This window comes from Mixophyes fleayi, chromosome 5 (genome assembly GCF_038048845.1).
Source record: "Mixophyes fleayi isolate aMixFle1 chromosome 5, aMixFle1.hap1, whole genome shotgun sequence".
Lineage (NCBI taxonomy): Eukaryota > Metazoa > Chordata > Amphibia > Anura > Limnodynastidae > Mixophyes > Mixophyes fleayi.
The window spans coordinates 25948645-25970329 of NC_134406.1; the positions used below are offsets into that span (position 1 = coordinate 25948645).

The 21685-nt window shown below is 40.0% G+C and overlaps 1 protein-coding gene across 1 annotated transcript in view; it reads left to right on the forward strand.

The window, feature by feature from the left end:
- The first annotated feature begins 18691 nt into the window (after positions 1-18691).
- The window catches only part of FAM171A1 (family with sequence similarity 171 member A1), an 83106-nt gene continuing 80112 nt past the window's right edge, over positions 18692-21685 (forward strand). The window contains exon 1 of the mRNA XM_075211865.1: positions 18692-19034. Coding sequence (XP_075067966.1) covers positions 18935-19034 — 100 coding nt within the window. The 5' untranslated portion in view covers positions 18692-18934. The remainder of the gene's footprint in view (positions 19035-21685) is intronic.

The following is a 21685-nucleotide window of genomic DNA, read 5'->3' on the forward strand; positions in this document are numbered from 1 at the left end:
TACTAAATGAGAAAAGCATTTGTATCCCTGTTTCAGTCGAAGCTTCTCTATAACATCAGACATGCAAAACACAGTCTTCTCCTCAGATATACTCACTCTCATGGTAATCACTATGTATTTGCATGGTTGAATTTACCTTTTCTACACCACAATTTGACAGAATCTATTTGGAAAGCAATCAATGTAAAATATGTATTTATATATATATACATCTTAGACAAAGACACACAGACATCATGTGTAAATTGCCAATACAGGCACAGCTCCCGATACAAATGAACATAAAACACATATTACAGTGACTGCCATAAGCACCACTAATCACTATCACATAACGTGTACCTGTCATCTACTATTGGGACCTATTGTATCCCTTACACTTCAGCCAGGTCACTGGGTTCTATTGAACTGATTCATTTGCAATAATGTTGGTTCAGCACATAGCTGCCAATAACGTGTGCTGTTCATAGATTTTATGTTTTATTTGTAAAGTTATACATGGTAGTAGCATAACTACAAAGAATTTCTATTACCAGAATTTACAAGTGCAATAAATTGCTCAGAATTCATATAAGCCCAGACACTAGATATTGCACAAGGGGCATGTTTTGACTGGGGTGAAATCCAGTGTTGCTTTTCACCAAAATAGCCATATTCTATGAATGTCGATACTCTGTAATTTCTAAATATAATGGGAAAGTAAGGCGAAAAAAATTAGTAACTTTGTTCCTGATCAAACCATGTTACAATGCAAGGGAAGCATATTAGTTTATTATTTTGCACATAAGGAAAATACTGTCTGCTTTTTCATGTAGCACACAAATACTTGATAGCTTTATTTTTACACTGACATTTCAAGTTTATCTAGGCGGTGCCCTACCCCAACTATAAATCTGTTTGCACGTTTTAAATTTACCTCCCCCTCCAATGCAACATTGTTTTGCTACAGTGCAAAGTTACTCATTTTTTTGGCTTTACTTTCCTTATTGAATCATGCCCAATATATGCTCAGCAAACATTACATAAACCGCCTGCCCTCGGAAAGTCTACCAATCACAAAAAGGAGTTAATGGAAGTGCTAGTGCTATTCCAGAAATGGCAGTTTTCACAATGGTTAAGACATTTAATTGGTAATGTTATTAACAGTGATTGCACAGTCCTCCCACATACATGTATACTGAGTCTAGAAGACAGATATTTGCTCACATAAGAGTATTTGCTCATAAGAGCTGCATTATGATCCACTATGTCAGTTTATTAAAGTAATTCTATCGTTTTCAAATTAAGCATTGCATAGGCGATTGTATTGTGTTTCTAACGCACAATGTGATTTATTTTAGCAGATGTAAATAGTCAACAATTTAATACATTATTATATTATGATACAGTACAGTACAGCCAATACCAAAAGATAAATACATACCGCTGCTATCGCATGCGCTCACTGCGCACCCACGGGCACCCCTGGACAGTGATTCACCTTTGAATACTGTGATCAGTGAAGACTGAGAGCTGAGTGCACAGTTATGATCATATATACACAGTCCGTATTACAGAGAACAATGCAAATGACGTGGCTTGCTTCTATAGGTCCAGACATCAGATGGGTCCAGGCTAAACAGGTCATAGGCTGATTCAATCTAAGGAATCCAAAAGTGGGGGTCGTCTCTCCAGGGGATGAGCTCCATTCTTCCCGCCAATGCTCCAGTTAGCAATTAGTATTTCATAGCCAACATCATACAAAGGTTTATTCCCTAATATCAATAACTAAAGTATGCAATGTGCGATCTCTTCGCCGACTGCACCGGACAGCTGCTGATGAATAGGGTTTCAATATGATACTAGGCATGATACCTTTCTTATAACCTGAACCTTGAATATCACTGAAGTGTACATATAATCATTATATATATATATATATATATATACACTAATAATAAACCAAATACTATCTGCTCATAAATTACAATGTAACGGAACCAATATGAATATGAATTATATAAATAACTAAATGTTGTAATGCGAGTGTGTGCGTGCGTATTTTACTGTGCGATTGCACCATGCCATGTGTTACGTGGCGGACGCATCTGTGTTACGTGGCGTAGGGATCTGTGTTACGTGGCGTAGGGATCTGTGTTACGTGGCGTAGGGATCTGTGTTACGTGGCGGACGCATCTGTGTTACGTGGCGGACGCATCTGTGTTACGTGGCGGACGGATCTGTGTTACGTGGCGTAGGGATCTGTGTTACGTGGCGGACGGATCTGTGTTACGTGGCGTAGGGATCTGTGTTACGTGGCGGACGGATCTGTGTTACGTGGCGTACGCATCTGTGTTACGTGGCGGACGCATCTGTGTTACGTGGCGTAGGGATCTGTGTTACGTGGCGTAGGGATCTGTGTTATGTGGCGGACGGATCTGTGTTACGTGGCGTAGGGATCTGTGTTACGTGGCGTACGCATCTGTGTTACGTGGCGGACGCATCTGTGTTACGTGGCGTAGGGATCTGTGTTACGTGACGTAGGGATCTGTGTTACGTGGCGTAGGGATCTGTGTTACGTGGTGTACGGATCTGTGTTACGTGGCGTAGGGATCTGTGTTACGTGGCGGACGGATCTGTGTTACGTGGTGTACGGATCTGTGTTACGTGGCGTAGGGATCTGTGTTACGTGACGTAGGGATCACAATCGCACGGCAAAACAATATTAACCAATATACTTTCGTTCATCCAATTATATGACTTCGACAAGTTATACATTCAGTATTATGTTTTTCTTTATCACATCTATCATATTTACTAAAATTGCTGTGAGCATAGCAGCAGCGTTCATCATAGTGATTTATTGGTCACTTTATTTGTAAGTGTCCAAGTAGCACTCACCTTCCAATATACAGAGCACAGGGGGTTGTACCACAGAGATATGATAAACTGCTGATGACTATGTGCCCATAGGCTGCATGTGTGATATATTGTGAATGCAATGTAGGATGCGTTGACAAATACATAAGTTAAATACTGACAGTTTTTTCATGTAGCACACAGATACTTGATAGCTTATTTGTACACTGAAATTTAAAGTTGATATTTGTGTGCTACATGAAAAACAGACATTATTTAACTTATGTGCAAAATAGAAAACTAATTTGCACCCCTTGCATTGTAACATGGTTTTGTCCAGGAGACTACTTACCCAATTTTTATTACTCAACTTCCCTTAATGAATCAGGCCCATCATTATTGGAGGACAGGTACTTACTTGTTACCTATTGCTGTGGAGGCCCTAGGTGGTTGGATTACTTGGATTACTTTTAAGAGTTTTCGACAAACAGGGCCAACGCTATCATTTACCGAACCTAAGTGGTTCCCTACGGCTTCTGGGTGTACGTGGAGTGGCACTGGGCTACACTAAATTTAGGAAATTAAAATAAGTAATACAATTTTTTCACATTATTTTTATATTTACTGATTAATTTTTGTATTGCTTGATAGAGTGATATTTTTTAAACACCTTATACAGTTTAAACAATGACTCAACATAAAATCAACATGGATGACCTTTAGGGAGTTAATAGGAACATGATTTGTACATAATGTTTTAATTGAAGTTTACTTTTCAGAGAATACTTCATGTCCCAGCTCAATAATCTTTTGTGCAATTCCAATTACATTTGTATCTGTCATTTGAATTATTTTGGTTATTAATAGATTAAAGTAATAATGATATTTCATTAATCCACAGCCAGATGGTAATTAGGCTAAGCCTGTAAAAACTTGTAAAGAAATAATACATTCTTAAAATTCAAGGGAACAAAGTCAAGGAAGGTAAAATATGTTCTCACATCTAAATGTAGCTTTTATAATGCTACATATGGCAATATATGAGTTCACAGCTTGATAAGTAACAACTTGTATAGTGTTTTGTGTAACTTATAGGATCTGTGTATGAATCATTCTGTTTTAGATTTTCACAATGAATTTTTAGTTTCAATATATCTGATATATATATATATATATATATATATATATATATATAACATATATAGATTTGTAATAATTATAATAATAGTAATAATATCTTGATGACGGTCAAAGAAGTGTTTTATCTTTTTATAGCGGATAAGAGCCAATTCATTATGAAAGGCCAGGGACTATGTACTGTATTTCCTGTGCTACAGTAGCAGATATTATTTTTTATTATTTCTTTATAAGGGGCCACAAAAATATGCGGAGCTGTACAGTGGAGAAGTAGAGCATATAACAAAGACATATAATACTGCGCATAAGATGTAATACAGAGGGTATATAACAGGTGTTGTAAAGAACATGCAGTAGGCAAGAGACAAGGATGTAGACGTGAGAGTCTCAGGGCCATCTTTTCCATTGGGCATGATGGGCAGCTGCCCGGGGGCCCCACGGGCAAGGGGGCCCCATAGGCACGGCTGTTAATAAGAATAAATAATCCTGCAAAAGAAAAAAACCTGCAAAAAAAACCTTCAAGGGTCACTGAGCAAGCACATCTATCTATCTCTATGTCTATATCTCTATATCTATATCTGTATACATCTATATATCTATATCTATAACTAGGGGCCCCGGTGCACTGCTTTGCCCGGGGGCCCATAATGTTGTTAAGATGGCCCTGGAGAGTCTGGGTGGGATGAGGCTGAAAGAAGAGGGGGTGACAGAGTGAGAATGTGGGTGTAGGGAGGCTGGGTCACTGGGAGTACAGTTAAGGGGGGAACTGGTATTCTTTGATGAACAAGTGGGTTTCAAGGAGCATTTGAAGCATTGGAGGCTAGTGTAGTTAGTTATAGCTAACCCCTCTCCCAAAGAGTAGGTAGTGTCACCAATTGTTGGATGCCACTTAAGTCATTAAGTCATCTCCCCCACTCCACAACCAATGTATCACCTCCTCCACCCCCTGATATTTAATAAACAGCACTTACCTTGTTCTCTTCTGGTCCTCTTCTCTCCAGGCTCCGGCACTTCTTCTTTCTTCTTGACAGGCAGGAGGCAGCATATGCAATGCTGTAAGCTGTCCTGTAAGTGTCGGCTCGGTCTGTATGCATAGTCTGGTCATGTAAGATGTGATAATCTCACGAGACCAAACTAAGCAGCGTACAGCAGCCACACTGACACCATCGAATTTTCTGTTAGCTGCCTGTCTCAGCCTCATTGGATATTGACAATCAGGGCCGCCCCCTTGAGACCTGAGGAAGCCGACATTTGAAAAAACGAATATATATATATATATATATATATATATATATAGTTATATTATATGGACAAAAATATTTGGCCACACCTGTTAATTATTGAATTGATGTGTTTAAATCAAACCTGTTGCCAGACATGCATAAAATCAAGCAGCTAGCTATGCAGTCTCCATTTGCAAACAATTGTGATCCAAAATGGGTCGGTCTGAAGAGCTCAGTGACCTCAAGCGTGGTACTGTGATAGGATGCCACCTTTGCAATAAGACGTTTCGAGACATTTCATCCCTAATGGATATTCCACGGTCAACTTAAGTGACATTATTAGAAAGTGGAAGCATTTAAGAACAACAGCAACTCAGCCAAGTAGCAGAAGACCACGTAAAATCACAGGGCGGGTTCAACACCTGCTAAGGCGCATAGTGCGTAAAAGTCGTCAGTGCTCTGCTGATTCCATAGCTGAAGAGTTCCGAACTTCCACTGGCATTAATGTAAGCACAAAAACTGTGCACTGGGAGCTTAATGGAATGGGTTTCAATGGCCGAGCAGCTGTATGAAAGCCTCACATCACCAAGACCAATGCCAAGAGTCAGATGAAGGGGTGTAAAGCACACCGACACTGGACTGTGGAGCAGTGGAAATGTGTTCTGTGGAGTGATAAATCACGTTTCTCTGTTTGGCAGTCAGTCTGGGTTTGGTGGGTGCCAGGTGAACATTACCTGCCTGACTGCATTATGCCAACTGTGAAGATTGGTGGAGGAGGGATAATGGTATGGGGCTGTTTTTCAGGGTTTGGGCTAGGCCCAGTGGGTGGGTTTCAGTCGGATCGCACCGGTTCGCCAGAACCAATGCCTAATTTTAAGGTGAGTTTAGTGAACCGGTTGCTTTAGAGTCCATCCTCTTTGTTGGTGGGAGGGAGCAGGGTACTTTTAAAAAAAATACTCACCTGTTCGCGGCATCAGCACTCCTCCTCCCTGCTCCTTCCGTACTGAATGCCGGTTGAGGAGTCGATTCAGTAAGGAGCGGCACAGAGAGGAGCCAGCAAGCAAGAAGACAGAAGACAAGAAGAGAAGAAAGAAAAGGTAAGTGAAGTAACGGAAGCAAGGGGGAGCAAAAGCAGCATGGCACAGTGTGAACGGGGTAAAAGCAGCATGGCACAGTGTGAACGGGGTAAAGCAGCATGGCACAATGTGAACGGGGTAAAAGCAGCATGGCACAGTGTGAACGGGGTAAAAGCAGCATAGCACAAAGTGAAGGGGGGGCAAAAGTAGCATGGCACAGTGTGATGAATAGGGGCAAAAGCAGCATGGCACAGTGTGATGAATAGGGGCAAAAGCAGCATGGCACAGTGTGATGAATAGGGGCAAAAGCAGCATGGCACAGTGTGATGAATAGGGGCAAAAGCAGCATGGCACAGTGTGATGAATAGGGGCAAAAGCAGCATGGCACAATGTGATGAAGAGGGGCAAAAGCAGCATGGCACAGTGTGAACAGGGTAAAAGCAGCATGGCACAATGTGAACGGGGTAAAAGCAGCATGGCACAGTGTGATGAATAGGGGCAAAAGCAGCATGGCACAGTGTGATGAAGAGGGGCAAAAGCAGCATGGCACAGTGTGATGAAGTGGGACATTACTGTGGCATAATATGGACTGGGGGCACTACTGTGGGGTTTAACATGACTCATTACTATTATTATCTTGATATTAGCAGCATAAAATAAGAAATATTTTTACACACAGGCACACTTGGGTTTGACTAGATAACTGCCTCTTGATATTGACATAAATAATTTATCATTATGCAGCTTTTATAATATTTGTTGTTTATTAGTTTGCTATTGTCTGTGTAATGTCTTAATAATTTGTACTCTTTTATTGCCTATATTTAAATTTAATTCTTATTGTGATTCAATGTATGTGTTGCCATGTAACTTCAATTGTTGGTACTTTGTATATTTTTTAGTTTTTTATCAGGTATTATATAATATTTTTTCATTAATATTTTAAAACTCTTTCTTTTAACATGATCTAGTTTTGTGTACCTATTTTATTGTTTTTATTTGAGTATTAAATGCATGAAATATTAAACTACCTTTCAGTATATCTTTTGTATACTTAAAACGGTCATTAGGGCAGAGAAGCGGTTGTTAATTTATTTGAATCCCACCACTGGCTAGGCCCCTTATCTCCAGTGAAGGGCAACCTTAATGCTTCAGCATACCTAGTTATTTTGGACAATACTATGCCAACTTTGTGGCAACAGTTTTGGGAAGGTCTTTTTCAATTCCAACATGAATGTGCCCCAGTGCACAAAGCAAGGACTACAAAGACATGGATTGATGAGTTCGGTGTGGAAGAACTTGACTGGCCCACACAGAGCCCTGACCTTAACCACATCGAACACCTTTGGGATGAACTGGAAAGGAGATTGTGAGCCAGGCCTTCTCGTCCAACATCAGTGCCTGACCTCATAAATGCTCTACAGAATGAATGGGCACAAATTCCCACAGAAACACTCTAACATCTTGTGGAAAGCCTTCCAAGAAGAGTGTAAGGTGTTATCACTGCAAAAGGGGGACCATATTAAAGTATATACCTCTGAATACAATGTCATGTCACTGCAGTCACTGTTGGTCTAATGGTCATGCGCCCAAATACTTTTACTCATATCGTATATATGTATGTATATAAATATATGTGCAGGCTGGTTGATCAGGCCCTGTTCAGAGTGGAACGCAGGCGTAAGCGTTAATTGTGATTGTAAAAGTTGTACACAAGTGTATGCGTATTTTAATGTTCACAGTTGAAGATGAGTAGCAGATGCTTCTGCTTGACAACAGACACACCCCTCAGACGTTTATGTCCAACTTACGCACATGTATGTTACAAATGCAATTGCTTTAAAGCGTCATTTACACTTCAATAACCTAGCAAATATAGTATTTTTAGCTTTGCTACAACACGATCAGACAATCCTTATCTATGGCCAAGCAACTACTAAAGTTTCAAAAAGCTCTGCACATCATTCATAAACCTCTAATCACAAATGGTCACTAGTTCGGGAGTTCGTCATCGTCATCATCATCATCATCATCATCTAATACTTACACCTGCTCCTCACCATCAGCAAATAAAGACATTTTTTCAACCATATCTACAACAACGTCCTAGTCGGAATCAATACACAATTGCTCGAACACGACCTTACTGTGCATTTCCTACGCTAGAATACCCCTAGGGGTATAGTTACTGAACTGTTGGGTTGAAAAAGTGGAGATGTTGCCTACAGCAACCAATCCGATTCTAGCTCTCATTTATTTAGTACAGTCTACAAAATAGCAGCTAGAATCTGATTGGTTGCTATAGGCAACATCTCCACTTTTTTAAACCAACAGTTTAGTAAATGTACCACCTCATATTCTAATGAGAGTAGACAGAGTGTAAATATGGCTGGATGTATATATCTTATTATATGGAACATTTTCTTGTAAGTCACTTTTCTATAAGGGGGAGGGGGCATTTTAGCGATTGTACCAATAGATAAGACACAGAGATGTAACTAGGTATTTTTGTGTCTTGGGCAAAATTAAGTGTTTGTATCCCACTACACTGTGATGTAGTGTACAATTTTATATTAGAATACATAAAAGAGGTGGTGATTGTGCTAATCTACTAATATGAACAGAGGCCGGGCCATCTTAACAACATTATGGGCCTCGGGCAAAGCAGTGCACTATCGATAAAATTAAGTTTATATTTATTGTTACCAGCTTAAAAAGTCAGTGATTAAACAATACAAAACATGCTGTACTACAGAGATTAATCCATATAAACATGTTTTTCTGTTTGCCCCCCTTTATCCTGGTTCTGCTCCCCCCTATATCAGACACTGTGCCCTCCATTATCCTCCTATTTGCTCCATTCATCAGTCTTCTGGTCTCCCCCTGCCCCTGCATCAGATCATGTGCCCTCCATTATTCTCCTCTTTGACCCCCTTCACTTACCTTTCTATCACCTTCTTTTCTTTTTTCTATCTTCTTTCTTCCGCGCTTGCTTGTCCGTCACGTTGTGGCTTTGCTCGGTGCGCTCCTCACTGAAAATGGCGGGCGTGATGATGTCATCATGCCCAACATTCAGTGAGAGCGCAGCAGGGAGGAGGAAAAGAAGGGAGCTGGATCCCTGTCACATGACAGCAAAAGGTAAGTTTTTGGGGTTTATTTCTTCTTAGCCTGAGCTATGGGGCCCCTATGCACATAGGTCCCCCGGGCAGTTGCCCAGCGTGCCCAATGGGAAAGACAGTCCTGACAGAGGCTAGTTGGATACACAGACTTAATACAGGAGCCCCTAGGACAGTGATGGCTAACTTGTGATACTCCAGGTGTTGTAAAACTACAAGCCCCAGCATGCTTTGCCAGTAGATAACTAGCTGATAGCTGGCAAAGCATGCTGGGGCTTGTAGTTTCACAACACCTGGAGTGTCACAGGTTAGCCAACACTGTCCTAGGAGCCTCAACAAGACCAACCCATGGAATGGTTTCCTTTGAAGTACTTCCATCTAGAGGCCAACCTTATATTGTATATTTTATATGGTGATTAGACATCTGACTACCCTCTCCTTTGATCCACATATGACTATACATCAGTTTGGTTATATGTTGTTTGGACCTCTGTGATATATTTATCTCTGCTTGGTGAGGTAATCAGCTATATATGTTTGTATATGACCACATGAAGCACGTTATTTGGCCCTGCCCCCTCAGTGGGACATTGCCATTACACAGGTCTGCAAAAAAAATTTTTGGAAAGCTGTTTTGGTTTAGTTGACTGATTCTTACGTTTTTTGGTGCGCTGAATCCAAAAATGACAGCAGTTTTGTCCTGGGACGTCAGGTTTTCGAACAAACGGATGGTCATCGTTTAAAAAAATCTTATTTTATTTACATGAAAAATATTAACTCATTTGCACAGGTGACGACAAAATTAACACCCCACTCAAGTAGATTGCTTGTGAAATCGTCTTTTTTTAAACTCTAAACTTCTTTTTGAGCTTTTCCTCTTGTAGGTGGCTTCCGGAAGATCCCTGTACAACATCCAGCAGTAGTCAGCCATCATCGTAACACTCCATTTCCCTTGATACCTTCTTTCCATTTCTTTTATATCTTGATGGAAACGTTCTCCCTGCTCTTCACTCACTGCTCCCAAATTTTCAGGAAAATAGTCAAAGTATGAGTTGAGAAAATGGACTTTTAAGCTCATGGAGCAACCAAGCTTGTGGAACGCTTTCAACATTGTTTCCACCATTTCCTTTTAATTTGGGTCCTTTTGGTTTCCCAAAAAGTATTTTATGACCACAGTAAAGGCAACCCACGCTTCTTTTTGAGTTGGAGTCATTGAACTGATGAAGTCTTTGTCGGATATGAGTTTTCTAATATCCGGGCCAACAAAAACCCCCTCTTTCAGTTTTGCCTCCGTTAAACCTGGAAACTTGGATCCCAAGTACTTGAAGCATTCGCTATCTTTGGGAAGCGCCTGAACAAATTGCTTCATTAATCCTAATTTTATATGGAGTGGTGGTAATAAAACCTTCTCAGGGGGTACCAATGTATCTCTCTACTGTCCCATAAACATAGTAAACAAGTGTATTTGGTGTACCCAGCCTGTTGTCCCAGCAGCATACACAATACTTTTAAATCCCCACATACCAACCAGTTTTGGTTTTGATAACCCACTTTCTTGAGTACCAACTCCAAGTTCTCATAAGTCTCCTTCAAGTACACCGAATGAGCAACAGGAATGGACGCATAAAGGCCACTATTGTGAAGTAAACTGCTTTTAAGCTTCTTTTTGAAGAGTCAATGAAAAGCCTCCATTCAGAAGAATCATACTGAATGTGGAACTGAGCCATCAACCCCTCTAAATCACTATCAGGACCTATAAACATGCATTTTCATGTTTTTGGGAGCACTGGCAGTGAAAATAAGTTTGTTTTTCCATGTTCAGTTTTTTTCCCCAAGTATGATGAATTTGAAATTTAGCGATTTCCAGCTACTTGTTTGACCAAGGCACATTTCGATAGTGAAAAAACCTGACGTCCCAGGAAAAAACGGTGGTCATTTTCGAATTCAGCGCACCAAAAAACATAAGAATCAGATAAAATTATGAAAACAGCTTTTTGGTTGCAGACCCGTGTTATCAGCCTATTACAGCAGAGAGCGGGGCTATGATGACACGATTCGCTTTCTAAGCCCCGCCTCCATCAACTTCACTAACGAAGTGGGCAGGATGCGGGAGGTTGCCCTGCTCTCCCGGGAGTACTCCCAGAAGTTTGGGATTCTTCTGGACATTCTGGGAGAATAGGCAACTATGTTCTATACTTGGTAGAACCTGTGTCCAAGAGGCTAACTCTATTAAAATCCACTTTTCTTGGACATTTCCATTCCATTATTATATTTAAGTGAACTGAATGTTGATATACCCAAAAAAATAGTAATTTTAATCCCCCTAAGTGTTTGCATCTGTAAAGTATTTAATGCTTAAATCTTGGCTTCCTTCCACCCCAAAGTCTCTGATGATTTATTTAAGCTCTTTAATGAATTTCAATGGGATTGAAATGGGAAGCACCTGTAAATAATATAATATTTTGGGGAGGACATTCATGTTAATTGTACTGACTCTGCCAAGGTATGAAAAGTTTTTAGATTTACAAATCTTGACATCTGTGCCTATATTCTCTAATATCATCTCAAAGCTAATTTTGTATAAGTTTCCTTTATCCGTGGTAAAGTTTATGTACTGAATCTGAGAGTGGTTTACATAAAAACTCATGGTGTAAGCTGTTCATCATTTGTTCTGGAGCAGTTTGATTAAAAGATACTTATTTTGAGTATTTAGGGACACATTCAATTCTCGCAGTTTTCCGCGGCGTTAAAACTAATACCGTTATTATGGTTATAGTAAGCTGGATTTCAGCTCACGGCTCAGGGAGCTGCGAGCTCAAATCTAGCGAGAAAACTACCATAATAACGGTTTTTAAGCGCACTATTACCGTAATAACGGTACGGTAATAGTGCACGCACAGCAAGATTTTTGGCGTTTCCGCCAAGAATTGAATATGCCCCTTAATGTTAAAGTTTGATAACCAACCAACCTTTGGAAATTCAGAAGACAAGTTGGGCAAAAAGACCACTGGATTTGTGATAATAGCCAGTCTGGTTCCCCAACCCGTACTCCACTAATATCCGGATTGGTTTTGATGACACTAGCAAGGGCTTCCATACATAAGATACAAAAAAACCCTGTCTTGTCCCATTTATCTTTCCATATCTCTTTTTTTCATCCTATCCCTTAAAGTAATATAAAATGTTATATATTTTTTCCCCATAAAGTCTAATTATTTAAATATGCCTTAGGATTGGATTTATTTTGTTGTGTTTACAGTATTGCAATTAGGTCTATCATGTTTTGGCATTGTAATCTTGAAATAAAACGTTAGTTTTACAAAAAAAACAAAAAGCAAAAAAAAACTAAAAATGTTCTGATACCAAAACAGTTTTCAAATACATAAACCAATAGAAAAAATAAAACTGATAATATTGAGCCATTAAAAGATCAGGTAAGAAAAATAATTGTAGAAGATAAAGGAAAATCTGATCATTTAGATGTGTGAATACAGTGTAAAAAACAAACAAACAAAGGAGGAACCATTCCAGGAAATAGGTTGTACAACAATATCCTATGCACAACATTAAATGTTAGTTGTCTAACACGGGAAGATATGCAATTACATCTATACAATATTAAGACAGATAAAGCAGATGCCCAGATAGCATACACCCATGTGTGCCAAGGGAACTAAGTTCAGTATTTGGTAAACATTAATCTTTTACATTTATGGATTTACTCGTTACCAGGTCAGTGCCACGAGAATCAAAGGAAACAAAATCAGAACCAGGAAATTATAGACAGGTTAGTCTGACTTCAGTCATGAGTAAACTATTTGAAGGGATTCTGAGGGATGTGATTCTGAAATCAAATGGAGAAAATAATTTGATTACACGCTCTTAGAATGGTTTCATTAATGACTGGTGTTGTCTAACAAATATGTTTTTCTGAGGAGGTAAGTTTGAAACTGTATCTCCGTAATGAAATTGATTGTTATATATTTAGTTGTTGTGCATTAGACATATAACAGGCTGACACATAATAAGAGAGTACTAGCTACAGGGGACAAAGTTTGTACATGGTTAGAGAACTGGTTAAAGCACAGCAGATAATGGTAGTTTTAAATGGAACATATTCAAACTGGGTTAAAATTATTTTTGGCTTACCATAGGGATCAGTATTTGGCCCTGTCATTCCAATCTGTTTATCAATGACCTTGCAGATGGCCTGGTGTATAAATGTATATGATGCACACATATTAATTATTATTACTATTATTATTAATAAATAACTTTTTAATTAGAACACATCTTGAAAATGGGATATCGTTTTAGGTATCTCTTTGTAAGAGGGACATAGGAAAACTAGAGAGGGTTTGGAGACGGGAAACATGATTAATAAAGGGAACTAAATAAGTAAATTATAAAAAGGTTAGGAAAATTAGGGTTATTCACTTTGGTAATCAGGTGCCTTTATAAATAAACCAGTTTGAATACAAAGATTTGTGTAAATAACTTTTTGTACCAAGGACCACCCAGAAGGCAAGGGGTCATCAGTTGTATTTGGAAGAAAGAAGGTTTAACCATCAACATGGAAACGGTTTCTTTAGTGTAGGGTAGTTAATACAGTGGTGATGGCAAATGTATTAACAAAAGTTCAAAATGTATTGATTGACGTTCCTATAAAGCTATAATTATAATTAAACTATATGGGGAAGGGGCGGATAATTGCTCTAGGGAATTTCTAAAATTGACTTTGAGGTCAGGAAGAATTCGTATTACCCCTTGCAAGTCTTAGGGCATGATTTAGAGTTAGGCTGGGTGCACACTACAGGATTTTCAGCCAACTATTGGGCCAATCACACGACAAACAACCGCTCAGCCTGATATCACATTAGTGTGTACGCTCCAATGATGAACGATTATTGTTCCAAAGCACATTGTATAGTTTCAGTTGATTTTTAAACCGAACCTAAAATGTTGTTCATTGACGGGACAATGTTGTTCCGATTCTGCAGTGTGGATGCACTCAGGATCGGCAGTGTCCATAGAGCTCTATGGGGTGTGCAGAGTCAGGATCTTTTCAGCCGATAGTTATGACAGATGAAGAGCACAGATCTGAAGGGAAATCATGCATAGTGGGTACACATGAATCGGCATGCTGATGGGGACTTTTTTTTCAGTCGTTGGTAAAATCGTTAAGAAATTTTCTGTAGTGTGTACACAGCCTTAAGAGTAAATCAAACCAGAAAGTGCAATTTTGCAAATCCATGTTGTTCTACTGGAAAAGGCAAACTCTAAATATGCAGCCAGATTTAGATTTGAGAAAGGGGTGCATCCCAGCTCAGCTAAAACTGCAATGTTAAAATAAAGCTGCCCAGTTGCTGTGTTCCACACACTATCGTGGGCACCATTTTTCCTACATGCATGAAAAAAATCTGAAAAAATAAAGTACTGTAATAATCTTCTTTTGGGTGGAGTGGACTTGTAATCTAACCAGTATCACTGTAATATACCTCCCAACTGTCCTGATTTCAGTGGGACCGTTCTGGTTTGATGGGAGTGTCCGGCCATCGGCACATTTGTCCCGACTCATGGGAAATTGGTCGGTACATTCTGCTCACCATGGTGGCAGCTGCTTCCGGTACCTGCTGCATTTCTTATGGCGAGGAGAGGAGTATTGGAGGTGGCCTAGCACTTAAGAAATCCTTCACACACCCTCTGGCGGTGTGGTCATCCCCACTCTGTCATTTACATGTGACCTAATTTGACAGACAGGCCCCCTTTCCCATTGGGCACCCTGGGCAACTGCCTGGGGGCCCCATGTGCATAGGGGCACCATAGCCCAGGCTCTGATGTAATTAAGAACAAAAACCCCCCAAAAACTTACCTTTTGCTGTCATGCGACAGGGATCAATCTCCCTTCTTCTCCTCCCTGCTGCGCACGCACTGAATGTTGGGCATAATGACGTCATCACACCGCCATTTTCAGTGAGGAGCGCACCGAGTAAAGCCACGACGTGACGGACAAGCAAGCGAGGAAGAAAGAAGATAGAAAAAAGAGAAGAAGGCGATAAAAAGGTAAGTGAAGGGGGACAAAGAGCAGAATAATGGAGGACACAGTATCTGATGCAGGGGCAGGGGGAGACCAGAAGACTGATGAAGGGAGCAAATAGGAGAATAATGGATGGCACAGTGTCTGATATAGGGGAGAGCAGAACCAGGATAAAGGGGGGCAAACAGAAAAACATGTTTATATGGATTAATCTCTGTAGTACAGCATGGTTTTTTTTTTAATGTTTAAACACTGATAATAATAAATATAAACTTAATTTTATCAATAATTTACATTTTTATTACTGTGAGTAGTTGAGTTCGTAGGGGCGCTAGTGCACTGCTTTGCCCGGGGGCCCATAATGTTGTTAAGATGGCACTGACAGGCCCCCATGTTAGAGAAGGGATGGTCATGTCCCAATTTGGGCATTCCAAATGTTATCTATACACAGGGCACTCCTGCCACTCAGCCTGAGGGCCGCGTGTCAGTAACACATACAGGTGGTCTGATTGGCCTGGATGTGGCCATTAGGTGCTTGGAGCAAATGGTCAGATCACTTCCAGCTACTGTATGCCTTTAAAATGTTCTCATACAAATCAAGAGATTTTTTTTTATCCTGAAACCCATTATCCTACATGTTGCAAGAACCAGAAAGAGAAAAAAAATAACCTAAATAACTGCTGATTTTCAGTAATAACATCATTCACACAGACGTGATCATGAAGAATTCCCTTCTACAGTCACTGCTAAACAATTTAATGAGGAAAGGAATTCCAGGGATAAGGTGGGAAAGATATGAGTTAATTTTACGAGGGTAAGTCAAAAATTATCCGCACTCTGGTTGTAGGATTTATTTTAATCAACTTTCAGAAAAGACAAAAACATTTTTATTATTATTGTTTATCTGTCAACAATCTTCTGTATTTCCTCATTAAAACATGTTTTAGGCTGAGCTGCGCGCCACGAATACACCGCTGTCTTCACTTCTTCATCAGACGTGAATCTTCCTCCTCTTAGGGCTTCTTTCAGGGGACCAAACAGGTGATATCCAATGAGCCAGAATCAGGAATACAGGGAGGATGCTTTATCGCCTCAAAACAATGTTTTTGGAGAGTGTGGACAGTATGAGCAGCGGTATGCAGACGTGTATTGTCATGCAATAACAAAACACCCCTGAATATCAGTCCTCTGCTTTTTGTTTGAATTTTAGGCTTGAGCTCTTCAGTGAGCATCTCACTGTAACGAGCACTGTTGATTGTTCAACTTTTTTCCTGATCATGTTCCAATAACGGTTCTGGAGAATGCTAGAAAACTGTAAGCATCAATTTTCCACTTGATGGTTAACTTTGGAACTTTTTCTTTTATGAAACTCTGCTGTTTACTTTCAACCTCGTAGTGATGAATCCATGTCTCCTCGCCAGTAATGATTCTTTTTAAGAAACTTTCATCTTCCTTAGAGTTTCGGTCCAAATTTTGTTTGCAGATGTCCAGATGCTTCTGGCTGTGCTCTTCTATAAGTTTATTCAGCTCCAATCTCACACAAATGTTCAAAACCCAAGTCTGTCGTGGATTTTTGGATACGCAGAGCCATGACTGATTTACAACATGATCCACTGTCACTGGTCTATCCAGCAGAATCAGTTCACATGCATGCTCAATGTTCTCATCAGTCGTGTACGGCCGTTCGGCTCCTTCTACATGGCCGACAAAACACTTTCTCCATACTGTGCACAAAGTCTTTGATTAATATCGGCACCAGACACACCCTCAGACCACAGAAAACGAATCGCTGCACGCTGCTCTTCTTTTATACAGATCACAAGTGGGGAAGCCATTTTTCTTGCACTGCAGTCACAAATGAACTTACGTAACACTTTCAAACCTGCACAGCAGTGACTGGGGAGACAGCGACTTAGTACGGAAAGCGATGATAAGACAGTGCGGCCAACAGAAGCTTTAATATAACTGGAGTGCGGATAATATTTGACTCAAATGTAGTATATGTTTTAAGTATGGTGCTCCAAATTATGGAAAAAGCCTTTATCCGTAAAACTCGTAAGTCTCAAGCATTCCAGATAAGAGATCCCATACTTGTGCATGAAAATAATTTAAATATAAATTTTGCACCAAAGTGATGCAATTGGCTAAATAAGAAATCTGCTATGCATTCAGCATATAGAGATTGCATATTAGGTCCTACTGTCTACATTATGATGTCCCGCTGATCATGTCAATGACCATTGGGTTAGAACTCTCTTAAGTATAATGTTCTTTAAATAACAGTGCCACCCACACTGAAAACAAAGCAGCATTCTATGCCATATAACTAACGTGACGAACTAGGCGCCAAGCATGTGTTGCCTAAAGTGTCCCAATCTCTAGATCATTAAAGTGACCATGGGGGCCAAATTATTCACAAGTATATTTTACTATATGGTTCTACCTTTTTATGAGGGGGGGGGGGGCTCTGCTGGAAGGGGGGGGGGGTCTATGAGTAGATCCTTGCCTGATACTTGAGAGACATTGTTGCAGGAAAAATGGGGCACAGAGAAGCCAAGTAGGTTGGTACCCAAAAGCTTTGTGCAGTTATAACTAACACAGGTGAAAGGAGGAGAGTTTCTGGGAAAGTATGGCCAAAGGGAGCCTTTCTCAGTGCTCCATTGACAGTATAGAAGAAACATGAAGTCAATTCCTGGCTCGCTAAATACAAGAGTTACAGCTGAAGTTGTTATAGGAACAGTTGCTCAATAATCCAACACTAATTCTGGCAATCAGTGTTGTACATGAGTCCAGTCACGCCCCATTCTCATGTTGTATTTACAATGAGGAGTGAATGAGATCTGGTGACAAGAAACCACTGCCTTGTTACTGAGTGCTTTATTTCACACTGAAATGTATAACTTCTGATTTGCTCTATGTTCAATATACAAACAAATGATGTATTCCAACAATCCCCAGCTGTCCACAAATATTCAAATAAAATATACAATTTCTTTTAGTTTCCCACACATTGCAAAATTGTGAAAATGTTTTGCTCAGTAAGGGCACTAAAGTGTTAAACATGCAGTTTCTCAGCACATGTGGACACTTTAGCCAGTAGTAAAATGCCTGCAAGGAATGATTATATACTTTATAATTAGCGATGATCAGGATAGACAGAGGCACGGTGCTGCAGTTAGTGGCATGGCCAGCAGATGGCACCCGAGCTCACCCCATTTGGCAAGGAAGGTTGCTGAAGAGTTAAAAGCTGTTGGTGGAAAATTAGCAATTGTTCAGGGAGGAGGAGAGAGACTGGACGAGGGATGCGAGCAGCGTAACACAATACACACTGAAGGAGGATTGCTACTCTCACTGCTGCACAAGAAAAAAAGCAACATGGAGGCTTGTGCCTGACCCTGATGCACCATTGTGATCACCCTCCCCGGGTGCTGGCATCGGTTGTATGCTCTTGTGTGCCCCTGTCTCCCCGGGATCCTTGCAGGCACCTCAAGGGATAGAAGAAAGGACATGATCAGATCTGCGGCGGCGCTTCTCCTCTGCCTGCTGAGCTGCAACGTGTGGAAAGCCGTCAGCAAAACCCTGCAGGAGCACAATGCAGCAACTCAAGGTCGGTGGGTCCTGGTGGGGACACCCCACAGCTCCTGCACCCCCCCCCCCCCTCTCCTATTCACACACAATGGGGGGAGAATCACATGCATGTCCTCCTGAGAGGGAGTGTAGCACTGCGTTTATATCTGCCACTGGATAGGTTATGATGCTGCTGATAAACGCTGAATTAAAATGGCATTTTGCAGCAATCCCCTTGTCATCCATGTGTCTAACCCTTCATCTACCAGGGGCAGACTGCAGCCAGGGAGGGGGAATGATCAGAGGATTCCGAACGTTCCACAGAACCTTTCAAAGGATTCTATTTTTTTTTTTTTCTTTATCATTATTTTATCCGACATAGGAAAGGGAGCTCAGTCATATCTACTGTTTCCTTCCATTGTTCCAGTGTCATTTGGTCAGGAAACTTTGGCGCTTTTCAATCTGTGTTTGTGTATGGAAATCTGAGAGCCTGCTATGCCCCCCTTCTTATAAGTCGTTAAAATGAAAATAGTTTTTTTTTCAAAATGCCCCTGAGCCCTCACCCCTCCCTCCCTGTTCCCTATCAACAAAAGGGAGGGGGCCCTAAACTTGATTTCAGATATGGGGGGGGAAGGAAATTACCCTGTTTTAGAAGGATCTGCAAGATTTGTGATTGTATCTGGAGTGTGTGTGTGTATGTAATATATATATATATATATATATATATATATATATATATATATATATATATATATATATATATATATATATATATATATATATAATTAGTATCCCAATTTACTATTGCAATGCAAGTCATTGGTTGAAGTTGCTACTCACAATATCTGTATAGTGGCTCCTCATAAAAGAACCAATAAACAGTTCTCAATAGAATGTCTGACAACTGGGGGATTGTATATAATCATTCAGGGGTCCCAACCTACAGGTTGTGCACCTTTTACTTTAAGTCAGTGTAATTGTAGACCAAACAATACAGACTGCTAATGTATGTAAATAATGTTGGTGATATGATCTGCCTCCCCATGAGTTTGCTTTGTTATTCATTAATGCAACTGTAAAGTTCTTTGTGGGCTTTTTCCATGTTGGTGGCATCTGTCCTTCCTGTTTCCAGCACTCTTGATCTTTTAATTATTTCAGGCTTCCTCTTTTTTTTTCTCCTTTTAAGCTCTGTATGAATCTGGCATACATCCCACTCTCTCCTGTGTATTGACATAGCTTTATGATCTCATATAGAATGTTCTAGAATCGTTACAGTTCCATTAGATCTTTAGTGCCACATATTTGCATTTTGTTTTTATAAAGCTCTTGATTGCTGATCATAATGTCTCACTACATTGAGGTTTGATTGGACCGGGCAAATTCATGTCTGACTGTGAGAGGTTAATCCTGTTTCTTGTGACAGAAGGGCTCTTAGAATAAGAATAATAATGTTGCAGTGAATACTTTGGGGCCTTTACTGAAACAAATATTTTAAATTCTACATTTGCAACAAAATCAAGAAGTTGGAACCAGATCTCAATAAGTTTGAAACTTTTTTTGAATGAACGATCCACCAGTGGACAGTTAAACTTGTACATGAATGTGAATAGTTTAGAAGTTATAGCCCAGGGCTACATTCATCATTTTTTTATATATATATATATATATATATATATATATAATCTATCTATCTCTGGTCTTATCTCTTGAGATTAGAGGCGAGCACACATCTGGTTAAACACAGGGGATATATGGTGATTGGTTGCCTAAACTGCTAATAACAAAATCAATATGGCCACTTCTGACAATAGGCAACGCGGAGGTACTGCTCAATCACAATACTGATCAATATAGAATTTCTGGCATAATTTCCAGGTTACATAAGCTGACTTAAGTTCACTTTGACAACAGTTCAGTATGTGGAGAATCTTTGCATTGCAGTCAGTATGCTAACAAATCGCTCAACAGCTGTCGTTCTTGTGACACTGACAGGTTATGGGGGGTCAAATCAATGTACAGTACTCATTAAATCAGGGGAAGGCAATGTATAGCTTTCCAAGTGCTATGGAACTGCAAGTTCAAGCATGCCATGCCAGCCAGGGTATGTTGAGTGCACAACAGCAGAGAACCACTGGCCAACTCTGCTTTAAAGATTGTTAACTTTTCAATAACTTCTAAAAATAAAATCTGAACATGAGAGACAGTTCGTGATTGGTCACCTTATAGCTCACAATTTCTCTGGATGGAAGCACTTGTACTGAGCGATATTGTAGCCATATGATGGGTGTATAATGCACTTGTTTTTGCTGCAGGGAAGATGAGCAGCATTGCATACAGTCCTGCACCTAACTGAATACAATAACCAAAAAGAATCCATCAGGTAGAGGTTTTAAGTTCAGATTTCACTACTAATTGCTGACATCTGGTTGCTATGGGTTACAGCACAGTTGCCGTTTGCAGCATGTTATTCAATGAGCATTTTGTTGTCTGCAGAAACATATCGTCAGGATTTATTGAATAATCAAAAACTAAGGATGTATTGCATATGTGTGCATTTAATGCTGTTGCTGAAGATGTTATGTAGTAGGACACTTGCTCAATGCCTCTGTCTGTGGTTGGTGACAAAAGTTGAAAATACAGAGGCAGATAGCTGTGGCGTGAGTTGCAGTTACTATAGTGAATATCCCAGAC